General features: G+C 41.8%; 1 protein-coding gene across 3 annotated transcripts in view; it reads right to left on the bottom strand.

The window, feature by feature from the left end:
- Window positions 1–6017: 6017 nt before the first annotated feature.
- The window catches only part of LOC134612697 (Fc receptor-like A), a 61172-nt gene continuing 48242 nt past the window's right edge, over window positions 6018–18947 (bottom strand). Inside the window, exons 4-8 of one of the 3 annotated variants that reach the window (XM_063457122.1) lie at window positions 16098–16382; window positions 11671–11958; window positions 7822–7884; window positions 7554–7658; window positions 6018–6433 (exon numbers count right to left, since the gene is read on the bottom strand). In XM_063457122.1, coding sequence (XP_063313192.1) covers window positions 6405–6433; window positions 7554–7658; window positions 7822–7884; window positions 11671–11958; window positions 16098–16382 — 770 coding nt within the window. In that variant the 3' untranslated portion in view covers window positions 6018–6404. Of the gene's footprint in view, window positions 6444–7553; window positions 7659–7821; window positions 7885–11670; window positions 11959–16097; window positions 16383–18947 lie in introns of all 3 variants that reach the window. The other 2 variants (XM_063457121.1, XM_063457123.1) reach the window with 2 other exon arrangements.

Here is an 18947-nt window from a genome sequence, read left to right as displayed (position 1 = left end):
TAATATCTGTTCATGAATAGGGGCATCAAAGATACTTAAGTGGAATTTCTGCTTAAGTTGTGAAAAGGATAAAAGGGTGGAAGATGAGAACAAATCATTAATATAGTTAATAGAATGAGAGGACCAGTATTTTATATCCAAATTAGGTATTGTTAATTTTAGGACTTATTAAGGAGTTGCCCTGGACCAAATTGAAGAAGGACGATGTATTTTGTAAAGTGTGTTCCAAGCTTTAATGGAAGTCTTGGTTAAAAAATAGATACCTGCCAGTCTTGAGATGGAAGCAGCCATAAATTATCTTTGATCGAATAAAGTAAAAGTTTGCTTGCCTCCACTCAAGCCATAGAGGGCGACCATTATCCAATTTAAATTTTAAAGCCATCGCAGCATTGGTAGCATAATAGTATTGAGTAAAGTCAGGCAAGCCTACACCTCAACTATTATTAAGCTTTTGTAATATGGATAATTTAATCCTGTCAGTTTTTCTTGTTCCAGACAAGAGACAAGAGGGCAGAATGTACATTTCAAAAAAAAGATAAAGGCATCGAAAGGGGAATGGCTCTAAGATAATGTAACATTTTAGGAAGGAGTGTCATTTTGATTGAATTGACCCTACCTAACCATGACAATTCAAGACTTCACCACCTCTCCAGATCGTTCCTAAAATTGGACTAGACCTTACCCAAATTATAAGGATATCTTGAAATATTTATTTCATACCAATGTCTGAAGAAAGGAAGCACTTGAGTTTTGGCAGTATTTATTTTGTAAAATTAAATTTTTCCAAATTCTTGCAAGATTGACATCAATGGGGTCATTGATTCTATTGATTCTATTGAATTTTTAAGAGATAACATGATGTCGTCTGCAGTAAGCCTATTTTGTGTTCCCTGTCTCCCACCACAATACCTTCGATATCTGGTCTGTTATGAATTAATCCATCCAGGGGCTCCATTGCCAGCACAAAGAGGAGTGGCAACAATGGGCACCCCTGTCTCGTCCCATTATACAGGGAGAAATTTTCAGAAATATAGCCAGTAGCAGATACTCTAGCAGTTGTTTGGCAGTATAACACAAACACAACCCCAATGAAGGGTTTAGGGATGTGAAAATGTGACAGAACTTCCCTAAGGTATCCCCAATGTATTCTATCGAATGCCTTCTCTGCATGTAAAGAAAGAAGCAAAGAAGGCTTGCGAGACATCCTAATTGTAAGGGCTTACCTTAGTTGGGCGTCCAGTATGCAGAGATATACGCTCACCCTTGCAAATAAACACAGACCAAGGTGACCAGATAAGGAACCACCTGACCTGTGAGTCTGTGTACGGGGTATGTGCATTATATTGCTCAAAATCACAGTATTTCCTGTTCTGAGGGGTTTTATGTTCCCTTATGTGTATCACTCTTTGCGTTTTGTTTTACTTTAAGATGAGGTGGAGGCAGAGCCATTACCTGCCGAAATCGACAGCTGCAAGGCTGAGGACCTAGACGGGGAATGAGAACTCATATCCCCTCCCTCCTGTCAGCAGCCAGGTCACCTGAGAAAATTATCAAACAGGCTGATCTGACAGTTTGCTGCTCGCAGTTTTCACTGCACGCTATGCCACTCACGGGTAAATATTCATGTCGCTCCAAGCTTGTTAAATGCTCGGAGTGCTTTTTTCTGCCTTCAGTACTTGCGGCAACAACGGTGGCAGCCCAGCTGCCTGTGTTGAGATGCGAGCGGGCTGCGGCTGCCCCAGTATATGAGTGTGGTTTAGGGGAGGGACGAGGAGGGAGTAAGGGTATCCCTGAAGAAGCAGGGAGGGAAGTAGGCGGTGTAATAAGCTGCAGTTTTGGTAATGTGGAGAGGGAATAGTTCAGTGATCCCTCACTCACCCCTACAGGATACAAGCCACTACTTTTCATTGCAGATGCTGTTTTTTTCCTCTTTTTTTCGGTTTCTGTATACTAAGTACTCCTTCTTAAAACTATAGTGATGTAGAAAATAAAATAATTAAAGCTGTACATTTGATGAACAAAAATGTCCAAATGTCCCTAGTGCTTCTCTAGAGTGTGGCCATTGAAGATGGTAGACCAACTTTCTTTGTCAGCTACCTATCTGGCTGACCCTAATCCACAGGTCTCTAGGGTTATTTCACCCTTTTTAAATCTGCGCCATGCACCAAGTCATGTTTTGCACTTTTGTAATTATGTTTTAATGGGAAAAGGAAGAGCTGTGGATTAGGGTCAGCCAGATAGGTAGCTGACAAGGAGACAGATTTTGTCTGGACTGGAACAATAGTTATGTTTAGAGACAGCCAGGTTGGTAGCTGATAAGGAGACAGATTTTGACTATTTTGGATCAGTAGGTAGGGCTTACTAGCAGCTAAGCCCTCTCTTCCTGTCTACTTAAATATTGGCCTTTTCAGTTCTGTATATGAACGTGTAGCTTGGCTTCAATTATCTATATAATCATTTTGGAGAGAGCAGATGATCTTTTTACCTTCTTATCAAATACCTCTATTATTCCTATGTCTGCTTATCCACGTATATATCACTCCGATAAACCTCCGCCAAACCTAGGACTATCCCCCACCTTGATTTATATTGTGAATACACTTCCTTTTGTACTTGTCTAATCTGGTATTATATATTTAACCATTACAATTGTCCTCTTCTATGGTACTTTTCCTGTCTTAAAGGACCACTATACGCACCCAGACCACTTCAGCTCAATGAAGTGGTCTGGGTGTCAGATCCCTCTAGTTTTAACCCTGCAGCTGAAAACATAGCAGTTATAGAGAAACTGCTATGTTTCACTGAGGGTTAATCCAGCCTCAAGTGACCATCTCACTGACAGCCGCTTCCGTAGAGGAGCTTCTGTTATTCTCACTGTGAAAATCAAAGTGAGAAGACGCTGGACATCCATAGGAAAGCATTGAGAAATGCTTTCCTGTGGGCGGGTGGAATGCGTGTGCAGCTCTTGCCGTGCATGCGCATTCGGCACTGATGTCGGAAGGAGGAGGAGAGTTCCCCAGCACGAGGGAGCCCGGCGCTGGAGAAAGATAAGTGGCTGAAGGGCTTTTAACCCCTTTAGCCCGGGGTGGGGGGGGGGATTGGGTGGACCTAATGACCCTATAGTGCCAGGAAAACGAGTTGTTTTCCTGGCACTATAGTGGTCCTTTAATAACAGGAGTTCAGTGAATCTTCCCCTTTCTTTCCAACTTTACACCCTTATCTTATCTTAATAAGGGAATAGATGCTTATTTGCCCTATACTAAGAGAGCATAGATATATGTATGCTTCACTTATATATCATGATTTAAGAGATTCATCTGAACACTGTATGGTTACCATTTCTAACATTAGGAATACTGGTGAGGTGTGAGAGGAGCAATGGGAGAGAAAAATCACCCTGGTAGCAGCACTCATTATGGACTGTATTGAGACAGTATGGTTTGTGTGGAGACCAGTTATAAGAGAATTACAGTAATCAATGTGAGAAATTACAAGAGCATGAAAAAACTTCCAAGTAGAATCTTTCCTAAGAAGCGGCCGTATGCAGGCCATCTCTGTTACGTCTTTATCTCCATGATGACGCATTAGTTGTATGCGTCGCCATGGTGACGAACGGCACACGTAATCACGTCATGACTAGAAGGGCGGAGACTGTTCGCGCAGGCGCACTGGGCACTGAGGGACGCCGGCAACATGGCGATTTTCACCTGGGGTAAGCTACTTTTCTAATTTCACTAATGTTTTCAATCTGCTAATTGGAATAATTATGTTGGGTATATATAACGTCTTTGTATGTCATAGAATTTTTATGATCCTGATGAAAGTCTGATAGGACTGAAACATTGATCTTGGATGTTTTAACAATTTGTCATTAAACTTTGGACTTTTAATCCGTGAGTGCAACCATTTATTTATATTTTTTTGGATATTGAAGCTGTTTTTTTGGTTGGCACCCGGCTATTAAGGGATATTGGAGCGTGTGTGCAGGAGCAAATGCATTTTTCTGCAGTTTTCTATATACATATATATATTTATATTTTTTATATATTTATTTTTAAAATGTATTAACATATTTTTATTTTACAGCAGCAGGGAGACTGCCTGTCCGTTTATGCAGTCCCCCTGCAGGCAGCACTATAGACGCCTATTGCGGCCATATGATCACTTTTTCTGAGCGGTCACATGGCCCGCGGGTGCCTAATTTGCCAAGGGGGCAATGTCTGGACTGTCAGGCATTCCCCCCCAGAACGGGAGCAAGACCAATCGCCAGCGGTAGAACGGCAACCATCGGGTAAGTAATAAGGACGTGCTGAGGAATTACTAGGTATGTTCGCGGTCCTTAAGGAGTTAAAGGAGAAGTAGCAAATTTGGATATTAAAACAGAGGCACATGAAACAAAGTTATTGCAACATGAAACAATGTACTATGACCTGGCTGACAAATTCAGTGAATTAGAAAGGGAATTAAACTTTACAAAGGAAAAAACGGCTAATCTTGAAGACAGAAGTAGGAGGAATAATTTAAGGAATAATTTAAGAATCAGGCTTTCCTGATTCAATTGAATTAAAGGCTTTGAATGATAAGTTTTCTGGGATTATTAAGTCTGTGCAACAAAATATTGATTCATCTGATTTGATAGTTGATTGCATACACAGATTTCCTAAGTCCAACACGGCACCAGCTGCTGCTCCAAATGATGTAATTGCAAGTATGCATTACTTCCATGCAAAGGAAAATTTCCTGGCTGCAGTGCACAATTCTGGATTACCTCCTGAATATAACCATATAAGAATTTTTCAGGACTTTTCTCCCCAAACTTTGAGTAAACGAAGAGAATTCCAGCTTTTCACAGCAGAGTTGCATCACAGGAATATCTGTTATACATGGAGTTTTCCAGTAAAGGTTCTTTTTTGTTTTAAGGGGCAGAGTTATTTTATAACATCCCCATAAGAAGGCATGGAAGTCCTGCGCTCTCTTTGTTTTATGGATCCTACATCACCTATAGCTTCCACACCGATGACACCTCAACCACCAAAGAAAAAATCTTAAAGGGACACTATAGTCACCTGAACAACTTAAGCTTAATGAAGCAGTTTTGGTGTATAGAACATGCCCCTGCAGCCTCACTGCTCAATCCTCTGCCATTTAGGAATTAAATCCCTTTGTTTATGAACCCTAGTCACACCTCCCTGCATGTGACTTGCACAGCCTTCCATAAACACTTCCTGTAAAGAGAGCCCTATTTAGGCTTTCTTTATTGCAAGTTCTGTTTAATTAAGATTGTCTCATCCCCTGCTATGTTAATAGCTTGCTAGACCCTGCAAGAGCCTCCTGTATGTGATTCAAGTTAAATTTAGAGATTGAGATCCAATATTTAAGGTAAATTACATCTGTTTGAAAGTGAAACCAGTTTTTTTTTTTTTTTTTCATGCAGGATCTGTCAATCATAGCCAGGGGAGGTGTGGCTAGGGCTGCATAAACAGAAACAAAGTGATTTAACTCCTAAATGACAGTGAATTGAGCAGTGAAATTGCAGGGGAATGATCTATACACTAAAACTGCTTTATTTAGCTAAAGTAATTTAGGTGACTATAGTGTTCCTTTAAAGCAATCCATTTAAAATTATTATCAAAAATGCATAATACATTTGTGTTGTGGTCATTAATGGCGGTGTTGTGGCTGGGTTGTTAAACTGTTTTGAAAATGTCAATGTTACCAGGTATTCTTTATCTGTCTTTATATATATATTCTAATGTCATTCTCCTCAACCCACCCCCTTGTTTGTTCTCCTCAGCCCCCCCATTGTTTGTTTTCCTCACCTCCCCCTGTTTGTTCTCCTCACCTCCCCTTCCCTGTAGCGTGGCCGAGCTCTTCGCCGGTCCACGGTACAGGAGTTTCTGTTTCCTGTACCCGGCCGCCTAGTTCGCCTTACAGGAAGCGCCGGTCCTGCTCACTCGAGTATAGGCTGAGGTGGGCTTTTTTTTTAGCATAAAAAATGTGCTGAGAAAGTCGGCTTATACACGAGTATATACGGTATATATTTATTAGAGAAAATATTGTAATTTTTTTATAATGTACAAAAATATTTCCACAGTGTTGAATGAAAATTAGAACATGTAGCTATTCTAGTGTTTTGTAATAGATTACATATATGTAAATGTGTTTAGTAAAGGCCATTACCAGTGATTTTGAGTCTTCGAAACAGAAGCAAAAATGGTAGAACATTTCCTGATTGTCTTTCTTTTTTTTTTTTTGGGTGGGGAAGTGGGGTGAGGGCGACCGAAACGCTCTGGTCAATACTTTACATTTTTAACTGTTTGTAGAAATTCAAACAACAGGAAAACCTATGGTGAACTCTAAAGAGTTGTAATAACAGCAATATGTGTGTAACTGTTATACATCATTCAGACTGCGTCTCTGTCCTCGTCTGAGCCTTCTTTTTTCTGCAAGCAATATAAAGACAAAAAAAAACCAATTAACATTAATTAGAAGTGTGACATGTATTATAACAGGGATAGGCAACCTTCAGCACACCAGATATTGTGGACTACATCTCTTCTGATGCTTTGCCAGCATTATGGTTGTAAAAGCATTATGGGAGACATGCCAGAGTGCCAAAGGTTGCCTACCCCTGTATTATAAAAGTTTAATTAGCATTGTGTTTTTTGAAATTTATAAATGTGCATATATGCATTCATAATATCAAACTGGCTATTTTTGTGTGATACCGCTTTATATTTAGCAGTCAGTTTTTTTGAAAAATGCTAAAATGCAATACGTTTAAAGTAACAATATAGTCACCCAGACTACTTCCTATCAATGAAGTGAGCTAGTTGCAGTGTTCCTGTCATTTTACAAATTGCTGCTACATTTCTGTTTAGAGGCCAACTGTGTTTGTATTGTATGTACATGGTACAGTGACAATAGAGTTGAATCTGGATTTTAAGCCTGCAATGTAAAATAAAAAGTTTTTTTGAGAAACTGCAATGGTTACAATACAGGGTTAAGTCCAGGGTTACAGGGTTAGTGACAGCCACTATAAGTACTTTCAAAGCACTGACAGAGTAAAACTCAGACAACTGATACGGAAAGCCCTATAGGAAAGCATTGATTAAAAAGATCACTGCGCATGCACCTTGTGTCCCCAAAGTTCTTCTATGAGGAACACTGGATTGCCTCATTCGTGACTCTGTGAAAGGCGGAGTGATAAGCAGTGGCAAAAATGCCTGGAAAAAGGTAAGTCAATCGTTTATTGCATTTTATTGCACACGGGTAAGTGTGCCTGACTATAAATAGAGACAGGGGTCATATAGGAATACAAATTTGAATGATCATCATTTTGTCATGATCATACAATTATAGCATGTGTATCATAAGGTTAGACACTAAATTGTGAATTCAGCAGAGCGATGAAAATTGGAAAAATATTTTCGGGCGCAATTGCTGTAAAAATGCTCCAAGTCAACTATGTTTCCAACTTAGTCAGTTTGGCCTTAAAATTGCTATTCCCCTGTAAATTTCCAACAATGTTCTATTTAGTAAATCATCCTGACAGTTTTTGTACCTTTTAATTAACGAGAGCTGGATCCAAAACACTACCATCATTGAGATCCAGACGATGAATTTTCCAACAAGTATACTGCCATAAAACTTAAGTTCTGTGTAAAAATGCAGGAGCAAGAAAATTAGATTACTGCATCACATGGAATAGAACCATTTCTAAAACCTCTTGGAGAATCTTATGTTTCACAAAAAATGCACTATACATTCTATATTGATTGGCTGACTTACTGAATTACGCTGGGTTTTGACTTCACATACCTTGGTGAGATGTATTAGTGTATTCAATTTCATTCATGCTTTTGCATCCTCGTCCACCAGTTTCTAAAGAGCAGAGAATAATATAACTGAATAAAAAGGTCAAATAACATATTTTTACTGGAAAATAGATATCTGTATACCCAGGTATCCATGTTTATACATCACAAGATACATTTTATATATATAGGGAACTAGGTACCAACACTTTTTTCTTTGATTAAAACATCAGGTAATGGCTATCCATTTTTTTCACGTGATAATCTTTTTTTCTTCTAAAATATATATTAAATATGTGGCAGGTGACATCACAATCCAGTTGGATCCAGGTACAGTTAGGCAACACAATATACAAGAGAAAAAGCAGAAAAACAATATATCATATTGTCCTCTTTCACTAACTATATTCAATGGCTGAAAGCAGCAGTAGTACAGTTCTCCACTAGGCTTCTGAGGGGTTGGTGCCCACCAATAGACTGATGAGAGGGAGAGCTGGTTAACAGACCCTTGCTGCACAACTCTCTATTAAATAGGTAGTGTGGTGGGATCACTTTGAATACCTGGCTGTGCAGCACATGCTTGTTTAAATCTATGATTTGACTGAGATCCCTAAATACCCGAAAAAAAGGCGATAAGAACTTCTATAGTAAACACACTCTGCTGCAAAAATTTACAATTTTATCATGTAGGCTGTGTGATTCTCATCCAGGGGAAGTGTGTGCTAGGGCTGCTAAAACAGTACTTAAAAAGTGATATAATCTTATTTTTGACAGTTGCAGAACATGAGTCATTAAAACAGTTTTAATGATATGCTTTCCTAAAGAAGTGTGTTTTCAAAGATTTTTTGAAGGAGTGGAGACTGGGTGAAAGTCTAACGGAGAGGGGAAGGGAGTTCCACGGAAAAGTCTTGGAGGCGAGCATCAGATGTGGGAGTACGGACAGAGGATAGATGTAGGTCTTCGGCAGAGCGCAGGGGCCTCGATTGGACGTACTTGTGTTTTAGGGAGGATAGGTAGGTTGGAGCGACATTATGTAGGGACTTGTAAACAAGCACCTGAATCAAAGGGACCCTATAGTCACCTGAACAACTTCAGCTTAATGAAGTTGTTTAGGTGAGAACTATAGCTCCCTGCAGCCTTTCTCATGTAAACACTGTATTTTCTGAGAAAATACAGTGTTTGCATTAGAACCTAGGAACACCTCCTGTGGCAGTCACTCAGACGGCCACCAGAGGGACTTCCGAGTTCAGGGCTGTCTAACTCGCATTCATCACGTTTGACGTCTTCACGCTTGGGTGAATACATCAAACGTGATGACAGGAGGCAGAAGGCACTGTGGACACGCCTCCTGTTTCCTGTAGTAACCCAGAGCCTGTCAGCAATCAGAGTCAACAGTGTGGGAGATAACATCTTCTGCACACAGAGTCGACTCGAGCTGACAGGCTGAAGGCAGAAGGCAGGAGGATGCAGAGATCTCCTGATTTCAAACAGTAAGTACACTTATTTTAATAATTGAGAGTGAGTGTGAGAGTGTGAGTGAGAGAGACAGTGAGTGTGATAGACAGCAAGTGTGAGACAGTGAGTGTGAGTGAAACAGTCAGTGTGAGAGAGTGTGAGCGTGAGAGTGAATGTGAGAGAGTAAGTGTGAGAGAGTAAGTGTGAGAGAGTAAGTGTGAGAGAGTGAGTGTGAGAGAGTGAGTGTGAGAGAGTGAGTGTGAGAGTGAGTGTGAGAGAGTGAGTGTGAGAGTGTGTGTGTGAGAGAGTGTGTGTGAGAGAGTGTGTGTGAGAGAGTGTGTGTGAGAGAGTGTGTGTGAGAGAGTGAGTGTGAGAGAGTGAGTGTGAGAGTGAGTGTGAGAGAGTGAGTGTGAGAGAGTGTGTGTGAGAGAGTGTGTGTGAGAGAGTGTGTGTGAGAGAGTGTGTGTGAGAGAGTGTGTGTGTGAGAGAAATAGATAGATAGGTAGATAGATAGATAGATATAAATACAGTAGACAGATAGATATAGTGTGGGTGTATGTTTAACAATATTTGTTTAAAATGTGTGTGTTTTTATACAAACACTATATATAGAGATTTCTCTATATATAGTGTTTGTATACTAACTTTGGGCTGGAGGGTTGCCGTAGGAGAAGGGTGAGTATGGACAGCAAGCTGAGCTGACAGTCAGCTCAGCTCGCGAACGTGCATACCGCGCACATGCGCGGTGGAGCGCTGAGTTCATTCATAGGGCGGCATTCAATGATGCTTCTCTAAGAGAAGTGTCTGATGGAGCCCTGCTACTTTGTCATTTTGACAATAAAGGGGGCGCGGCCTGCCGAGGAGCTCGGCGCTGGAACGGAGGTAAGTTTATATGAGAAAAAGGACTTTTTTTTTTATGGAAGGCTAGGGGACCTGCCTTTCTTGCTTTTATATGTTGACTATAGTGATCCTTTAAATTGAGCCCTATATCTAACTGGAAGCCAATGTAGGGACTGACATAGCGGGGAGGCGTGGGAGGTGTGGGCGGACAGGAAAATGAGCCTTGCCACCGCGTTCATAATAAATTGCAGAGGTGCAACCTGGGAACACGTAAGACCACTGAAAAGGGGATTGCAGTAGTCAAGACGAGAAAGAACAATGGCATGGACCAGCCACGTCTGGTGTTAAATAGGGGCAGATGCGAGCTATGTTTTTGAGATGGAAGCGGCAGGATTTGGCGATCGACTGGACATGAGGCTTGAAGGAGAGGTCAGAGTCAAAGAGAACACCTAGGCAGCAAGCCTGCGAGGCAGAGGTGATGGTGGCGCCGTTGACTTGGAGGGAGACAGACATGGGAGTAGCAACACTTGAGGGAGGAAATGATACAATGTTCCCTGTTCTGTCATGACACTGTATAAATGAAGCCATAAAGCCATCCAGTCAACATTTGTAATGAAGATCCATGCATCCTGTCTGCCTGTCTCAATTTCTTGTTTCTATCCTCATATATAAAAAATGATAGTTATAAGACTCAATGACAGACAAGTACCTGACATAGTGCAGTACTAGTAACTGTGAAAAACAATCTTTACTAGTTTTGTTAGTGCTTGCAACTATGATGAATATATATATGCTGTCCATTAGAGTTTGCACATTTTTTAGGAATCCTTTCTATGTTTAAGTTGTGAAGCTGAACCATGCAACTCTGCGATCCACCCTGCAGAAGGACTGGAAACACTTTTGTTAGTTATTAGGGACTTGCAAGTCTTTCATAGTTAGTATATTTATGGGAACTTAAAATGTATTTACTGTACAATTTAGACTACACAGACTGCTTTCTCCAAGGCCTTTCTTCTTGCAATTCTGGCAGCCTAATAGAACACTACAGGCACCCAGACCATTTGATCTCAATGAAGTGGTCTGGGTGCCATGTGCCCCCGGTTTTATCTCTGCAGCTGAAAACATTGACAGTCTGCAGGAGCAGCAATGTATTCTTTGCATTATTAACCAGCCTCTGGTGGCTGTCAATATGACATCGCTTTTGTAAAATAGTAACAGAGTAAATATGACATCGCCTTTGTAAAATAGTAACAGAGTAAAACACGGGCACAGCACAAGGTTTTGCTGCACATATGCACTAGCCTCTCAATGCTTCCTGTGAGCCAAACAGGCGGAGATACATGGAGGAGACCAGCGCAGCTAAGGCTGAAAGCTAAGTAAATTACCTTTTCTAACTCTTGGAGTGATGGCCTGGTCACCTAAACAGTGACTAGGGCACAATATATTGTACATATTTGTATTCCTAACGTTAAGGTGTTCCTATAATATATTGATAATGTCTTAATGCCATACATCACACAATAGACCAATTTAAATAATATGCAAAGCCATATCTCACGTTTTTCCGTCAGAAATCGTTCAGGACTTTCAGGGGATGAAACTTCGTGTCCCAGTATTATTCTAAAGGTCTTGCAAAAGTAACATCCTTCAAAAGCTGGTTTGTATATCTGAAATATATACAAATTAGACAGGCTGCCTCCTTTCTCTGTCACTTCCCTTCCATTTTGGAAAAAACGATATCCGTTGATATTAGACTGGAGTGGAGTATGACAGGTCAGCTTTACTTCTTGACCTTCGGTCTGTGGGTTGTTTGGGAAGATGCTTAAAGTTGGTAATGGGAGGGATTCTGAAAGTCGAACAAGTTATTTAGTTCTTTATTTTATTGCATACAGAGAAAATATTCTGTCAATAGCACACGCAATAGAAACAACATATACTGACACTAAAACATGCAATAGAAAGTGCATGTACTGAATTATATTGAACAAACTGCATGCAAGAAAAAGGTTATATGCCAACACCGCTGCATGCAAGAAAAAGAGTATATACTGACACTACCACATGCAATAGAAAGAAAATGTGCGGCAGAATACACTAATCAGCCATAACATTAAAACCAACTGCCTAATATCTTGTAGGTCCCTCTCATGCCGCCAAACAGCTCTGATGCATTGAAGCATTGACTTCACAAGACCTTTAAATGTTTCCTCTAGTATTTGGTATCTGGTGCTTCATGGATCGGATTTATTGTTCCAGCACATCCCACAGCTGCTCAATCAGATTGAGATCTGGGGAATTTGGAGGCCAATGCAACACCTTGAATTGGCATGTCATCAAACCATTCCTGAACAATTTTTCCAGTGTGGCAGGGGTGCATTATCCCACTAAAAGAGGACACTGCCATCAGGGAACACTGTGATTGCAATGAAGGGATGTACGTGCTCTGCAACAACCTCTAGGTAGGTGGTGTGACAAACTGCCCTTTGCCACTGGAAATTGGAGAGGACTGATTGCTAGCCTCCTGCCCTGCGACTAGGGCCCTGGGATGTATTGCCCTTTAAGAACTGTATTTGGGCATTATGGACTTATGTTATGCTGTTTCTGGCCCTTTAACTGTTTTGTACAAAGGATTGGTACTTCGATATGGTACTTCGGATACAGCCGAAGTGCCGAAGTAGTCGAAGTGGCCGCCAGTACACAGTCGAACACGTGGCGGCGGCCATTTTAATACAGTCGAAGGCAGTCAGCGGTGTGTGCTGTCAAACCCCTGGAACGGAAATCGGCCACACATTTGAACGAACACCGCTGACCTGTATCTTCCCCTACCCTTCGTCACTGTGGCTTGAGACTAAGTATCGTTCGAAGATTCAAACACACGTTCGGGTGTAAAATAGACCTCCAGTAGACAATTTAACACCACGGAAACGGATGTCGAAGTGCGTTCAATTATTCGAATGCCGCCTTCGGATGGGACTTTGTCAATTTTGAAGGCATAAATAGACCGACCACACAGCCTGAATCTGTGGAACTGTTTTGGGCATGCAAACAGGCGTGCGGTCGGTCCAAAGATACTTTTTCAATATCTCTGGAACCACTGAACCGATTTATATGAATTTTTGATATGTTTGTCCCCAAGTTGTGTGGTTCATAAAAATAAGTTTTATTAATGTGTGATACAAAATCATAAAGTTATAAAAATTTATAAAAATGTATAAGTTTTAGCTTGGAGATAATTGAGGAGATACAGTAAGAAACTCAATGATCTCCCAAGCAGAGGAGAGCACTGCATAAAAGCAGAGTACCTGCCATTAAACATCAGTTCTTCTTTTACCCTCAATCTAGAGTCCTGTCTCTTATTGGGGGAATCGCTATATCACTACAAGGGATTGCTATGCTCTGCATGTTCTCTTAGCTAATCACTTCTAAGCTCTTGTAAGAGCTTGTTCATGCTTCACTCTCTTGGAGGAGAGATTCACCCACTGGAACCTGGAGCCTGGTCGTAGGTCCAGGGTGGGTAGGAGACGGCGAGACCCCAACCAAGCTGCGGCGGTTCGTGGGGTCTACAGTGGTTGTGGTGTCTGGCGGAGCGCTTGGAGCCCTCTGTGAGCGCTAGGATCATCCTTCAACGGAGGTACCCAGTCGGGGTGCCAGGTGATCCGTTACAGGTGGTACATGTCAAAATAACATCCACATAAATGCCAAGACCCAAGATTTCCCAGTAGAACATTGCCCAGAACATAACACTGCCTCTACCAGCCTGCCTTCTTCCCATAGTGCATCCTGCTGCCATCTCTTCCCCAGTTAAATGTCACACATGCACATGGTCATCCATCTGATCTAAAAGAAAATGTGATTCATTAGACCAGACATCCTTCTTCCATTGCTCCATGGTCCAATTCTGATACTCACATTCCTATTGAAGGTGCTTTCAGCGGTGGACTGGAGTCTCTGCAGCAAACTGCACCTTTCTTTCATGGCCAGCATTAAGCTTTTCAGCAATTTGAGCTACAGTAGCTCTTCTGTGTGATTGGACGAGACAACTATCTTTTGATCCCTATGTATCAATCTGTCTTAGACGTCCTGTCACCAGTTCACAGGTTGTCCTACTTTTTAAAAGGTACCAACCACTGCATACCAGGAACAGCCACAAGACTTGCTATTTTGGAAAAGGCCAGTTGTTTAGCCTTCACTAATTTGCCCTTGTCAAAGTCACTCAGATATTTTTGTTTGCCCATTTTTCCTGCTTCCAACTCATGAAATTCAAAAACTGTTTACTTGCTGCCCAACATATACCACCTCTTGAAAGGTGCCGTTGTAACGATATATCAATGTTGTTCACGTCACCTATCAGTGGTTTTAATGTTGTGGCTGTAAAGGGCACAAACTGACACTACTCCTTTGCATGCTATAGAAAATGAACTTGCTGACACCACTGCATGCAGTATAAGGGGTTCATACTGATACTACTGCGTGCATAGAATGGTAATATACCAACACCACTGCATGCAGAATAAAGGACACACTGATAGTACTGCTCTGCATTTAATATAATGGGGATATGCTGACTCCACTGCATGCAGTATAAAGGGTGTTAAATGAACTACTGCATGTAATAAAAAGGGCATATAATGACACAACAGCATGAAAAAGAAAGGGCATATAATGACACTACTGTATGGAATAGAAAGGACATATAATGACACTACTGCATAGAATAGAAAGGGCATATAATGACACTACTGTGTGGAATGGAAAGGGCATATAATGACACTAAAGTGTGGAATAGAAAGGGCATATAATGACACTACTGCAAGGAATAGAAAGGGCATATAATTGTCACGATTCTGGGAACCAAAACACGCTAACACACACACAGAAAAGGTGCAGTACCGGACCTTAGAGTGGCTGGGCTAAGCACACAAAGAATAGTCAGGAGACAAGCCGAGTAAGGGGAACCAGAAGACAGAATAACGAGAATAACGACAAGCCGAGGTCAAAGGGTAGGAGAAAGTCACAAGGTCAGATAAACAAGCCAGAGAGTACGTAAACCAGAGAGAACCAGCAATACTAGAAAGCAAAGACCACAACAGGGCAGAGAGAGATAGGAAAGGTAATTATTTTAACCCATTGCTTAACTCTGATTGGATAATTTCCAATCAGAGATAACAATCACACGTGGGAGATATCTATACCTCCCACTGTGATTGAGGCACTGTGCCTTTAACGCCGGGTCAGGTGGCTGACCCCGGCATTTACAAAACTGTGCGGTCTCCCAGCGTGCAGCGTCATGCATGCTGCTGCTGGGGGGCGAAGAGGAAGGCACGGGCGGCATCCGAGGCTGGGAGGATGCCGCTCGCCAAGCGCACGAGGAGAAGGGGACCGCGGACGGCTGGAGGGTGAGTGCCGCGAGCGGACTGCAGCCTCCCCTCGCAGCCGCCCGCAGGATCCTTACAATAATAACACTACTGCATGGAATAGAAAGGACATATAATGACACTACTGCATGGAATAGAAAGGACATATAATGACACTACTGAAAGGAATAGAAAGGGCATATAATGACACTACTGAAAGGAATAGAAAGGGCATATAATGACACTACTGCATGGAATAGAAAGGGCATATAATGACACTACTGTGTGGAATAGAAAGGGCATATAATGACACTACAGCATGCTAAATGAAGTGCACACACTAATGTTACTGCATGCACTAAAATGGGAATATGCTGACACCACTGCATGCAGTATGATGAGCTTATAATAACACTACTGCATGCAGTAGAAAAGTTACATATTGATATCACTGCATGCAATAGAAAGATTATATACTGCCACCATTGCACCATTTTCGCCTGTGCAGCCAACAATCCTGGCTCCAGTCCTGACAATCAGTTAAATTGGGTAAGTTCTTAATTATCTCAAGCTTGGAGTGTCCATTTATCTTAGTTCCTAACTTTAATATGATTAGATATGTAGAAAGTACCTGTAACAATCAATGGCTTGTATTCACTGAGATACGACTGAACCTTACGACCCGATTCATTAACATAAAACGCACAGGTGAAATTCCCAGCATTTCTTTGTTTGATTTCTCTAAAAGTTAGGACTCCAAAGTTATCTGACTCAATCACTTCATTCCCATCATGATATAGGTGGATTGCCGTTACTCCTGATCTACTTTGCAGAAGGCAGCGCACTGTCACCGTCTGCCCTATGAAGTGGATGGTGGACATAGGCTCAAAAGAAATCGATGGAGAATCAGGGCGATCTGATGTAAAACAACAAATAGGTATAAGAAACATTAATTCCATTAATTCCAAAAATTCAGTATAAAATGCTACAATAGAGTGTTTATTTCTACTTTTATGTGTAAATACATTTTATTCTACCTCCCACTTATTTACCCCCTTCAGACATTTCCTATCATACAATGATAGAGGGCTTAAAAATTATCTCTTTCAAACATGTGAAAAAATGCTAAAAAAAGAAAATAATAATACTACAGTTACAGTTGGTTATAATGACTTTTATTTTAGCATTTTGGCTATGCCTAAATAAGCCCTCTATAGCTATTAGGATCAGGGGACTAAGCATCTCCAGGTTTTATTAATATTGGGTAGGGCACTTGGGGAACCCTAGATCCCATTAGTTTATTTTTGACCACCAACTGCTCTGGTGTGAAGGAAAAGCTAGAACCATTCTTTGGGGCCAATAACCTGCATATGTCTCCCCTCAAGTTTACCCTTACATGTAGTGAGGAACAAGGGGTTTATTCGCCAAGCCTCGGTTAATAGTTGGGTTAAGGATTTAGCCTATTAGTAGGATTACCATATCCGTCATGTTTTCAAGGACACACATAATTTTGTCATATTTATGAAAATGCATGAAAAGGGTTGCCCTACAGTATGTATAATGCACATTCTGCAGATTTTCTCATTGCCTAATTACTTAATCTTTTACACCAGCGGTGCTGAAAAGGTAGACCCCCAGATGTTTTAAAACTACAACTTCCATGATGCCTTGTCATTCTAAAGGCATGCAAAGGCACACAAAGCATCATGGTAGTTGTAATTCTACAACGTCTGGGGATCTACCTTTTGGGCATCCCTGTTATACACCTTCATTGGAATTCTGTATACTACAGGGCTACGCTTTTTATGTGCTGCCCATCAATATGTATATGTGGTATGTGTCCCAGATAACATGGTGGATATGGTAATACTACCTATTAGTGTGAGAGACATGTTTTTGATGTCGATTTTTAAAAAAATTATTAAATCAAGAGCTATATCTCTCAGGGAATGTGTATGAAGCCATGAAAACAGACATGTCTTTACAATATAACAGAACAACAACAGATCTTTACAAACTCTAGCACATTACAAAGCTAATGAATCGGTTCTTTATCACATTCCCTCTTTAGTTATGCCAGCTCTGTGGTATCATGCTACAATAAACAAACTTGAGATAGGATTGTCCATGTTTTAATAGGAAGTGCACACCACATTATATTGTTGCTTTAAATCCTATATTGCATCATTTTTTTGTATACTTACCTGTTTAACAATATTTCCTTTGTGCAATAGCACCAATAGTAAGTCAGATATACATGGGTGTCCGCAGGAATTTTTCCGGGGGGGGGGGGGGCATAATTGTACTGACATCCATGCTTGGCCTCTTTTTGACAGTGTTATGAAAAGGGAGGGGCATAATCATTATCACATTAAGCCAGGGTGAATAGCGTTTGTACAACTATGGTGTCAGGAATACATGTTTGTATTCCTGACACTTAAGCAAATTCTGCTGCTTTACCTTCCAGCTCCTTGCTGACCCACCCTGCTCCTTGCTGACCCTTCCTGTGTATTTCTGTTCCTTTGTGCCCCTTCTCCTACTTTACCTTTGTGCTCCTTGCTGTCCCTTCCTGCTTCTTGCTGACCCTTCGTGCTCCTTGCAGACCCTTCCTGCTCCTTGCAGACCCTTCGAGCTCCTTGCAGGCCCTTCGTGCTCCTTGCAGCCCCTTCCTTCTCCTTGATAACCCTTCCTGCTCCCTGCAGACCCTTTGTGCTCCTTGCAGCCCCTTCCTTCTCCTTTCTGACCCTTCCTGCTCCTTGCTGACCCACCCTGCTCCTTGCTGACCCTTCCTGTGTATTTCTGTTTCTTTTGTGTCCCTTCTCCTACTTTACCTTTGTGCTCCTTGCTGTCCCTTCCTGCTTCTTGCTGACCCTTCGTGCTCCTTGCAGACCCTTCCTGCTCCTTGCAGACCCTTCGAGCTCCTTGCAGGCCCTTTGTGCTCCTTGCAGCCCCTTCCTTCTCCTTGATAACCCTTCCTGCTCCTTGCAGACCCTTTGTGCTCCTTGCAGCCCCTTCCTTCTCCTTTCTGACCCTTCCTGCTCCTTGCAGACCCTTCCTGCTCATTTCTGTTCCTTTGTGCCGCTTCTCCTACTTTACCTTTGTGCTCTTTGCTCCTCCTGCTCCTTCTTTTACTTTACGTTCCTGCACCTTGCTGACCCTTCCTGTAGACTGTCTCCCCCATCCCTCACTTACCTGATCTATAGGCTGCATGCCTCCCCCCATACCTCACTTACCTGATCTGTAGGTAGATCCCCCGATCTCTAACTTTCCTGATCTGTAGGTTGCAACTCCCCCATCCCTCACTTACCTGATCTGTAGGCTGTCTCTCCCCCCACCCCATCCCTCACTTGCCTGATCTGTAGGCTGCACCCCCCATCCCTCACTTACCTGATCTATAGGCTGTCCCCCCCCCATCCCTCACGTACCTGATCTGTAGGCTGCATCCCCTTCCCCCATCCCTCACTTACCTGATCTGTAGGTT

Source organism: Pelobates fuscus, chromosome 5 (assembly GCF_036172605.1).
Source record: "Pelobates fuscus isolate aPelFus1 chromosome 5, aPelFus1.pri, whole genome shotgun sequence".
NCBI classification, from domain to species: Eukaryota; Metazoa; Chordata; class Amphibia; order Anura; family Pelobatidae; genus Pelobates; species Pelobates fuscus.
The sequence above is the reverse complement of the archived record's forward strand: the minus strand, read 5'-3'. Positions and strand labels throughout refer to the sequence as shown.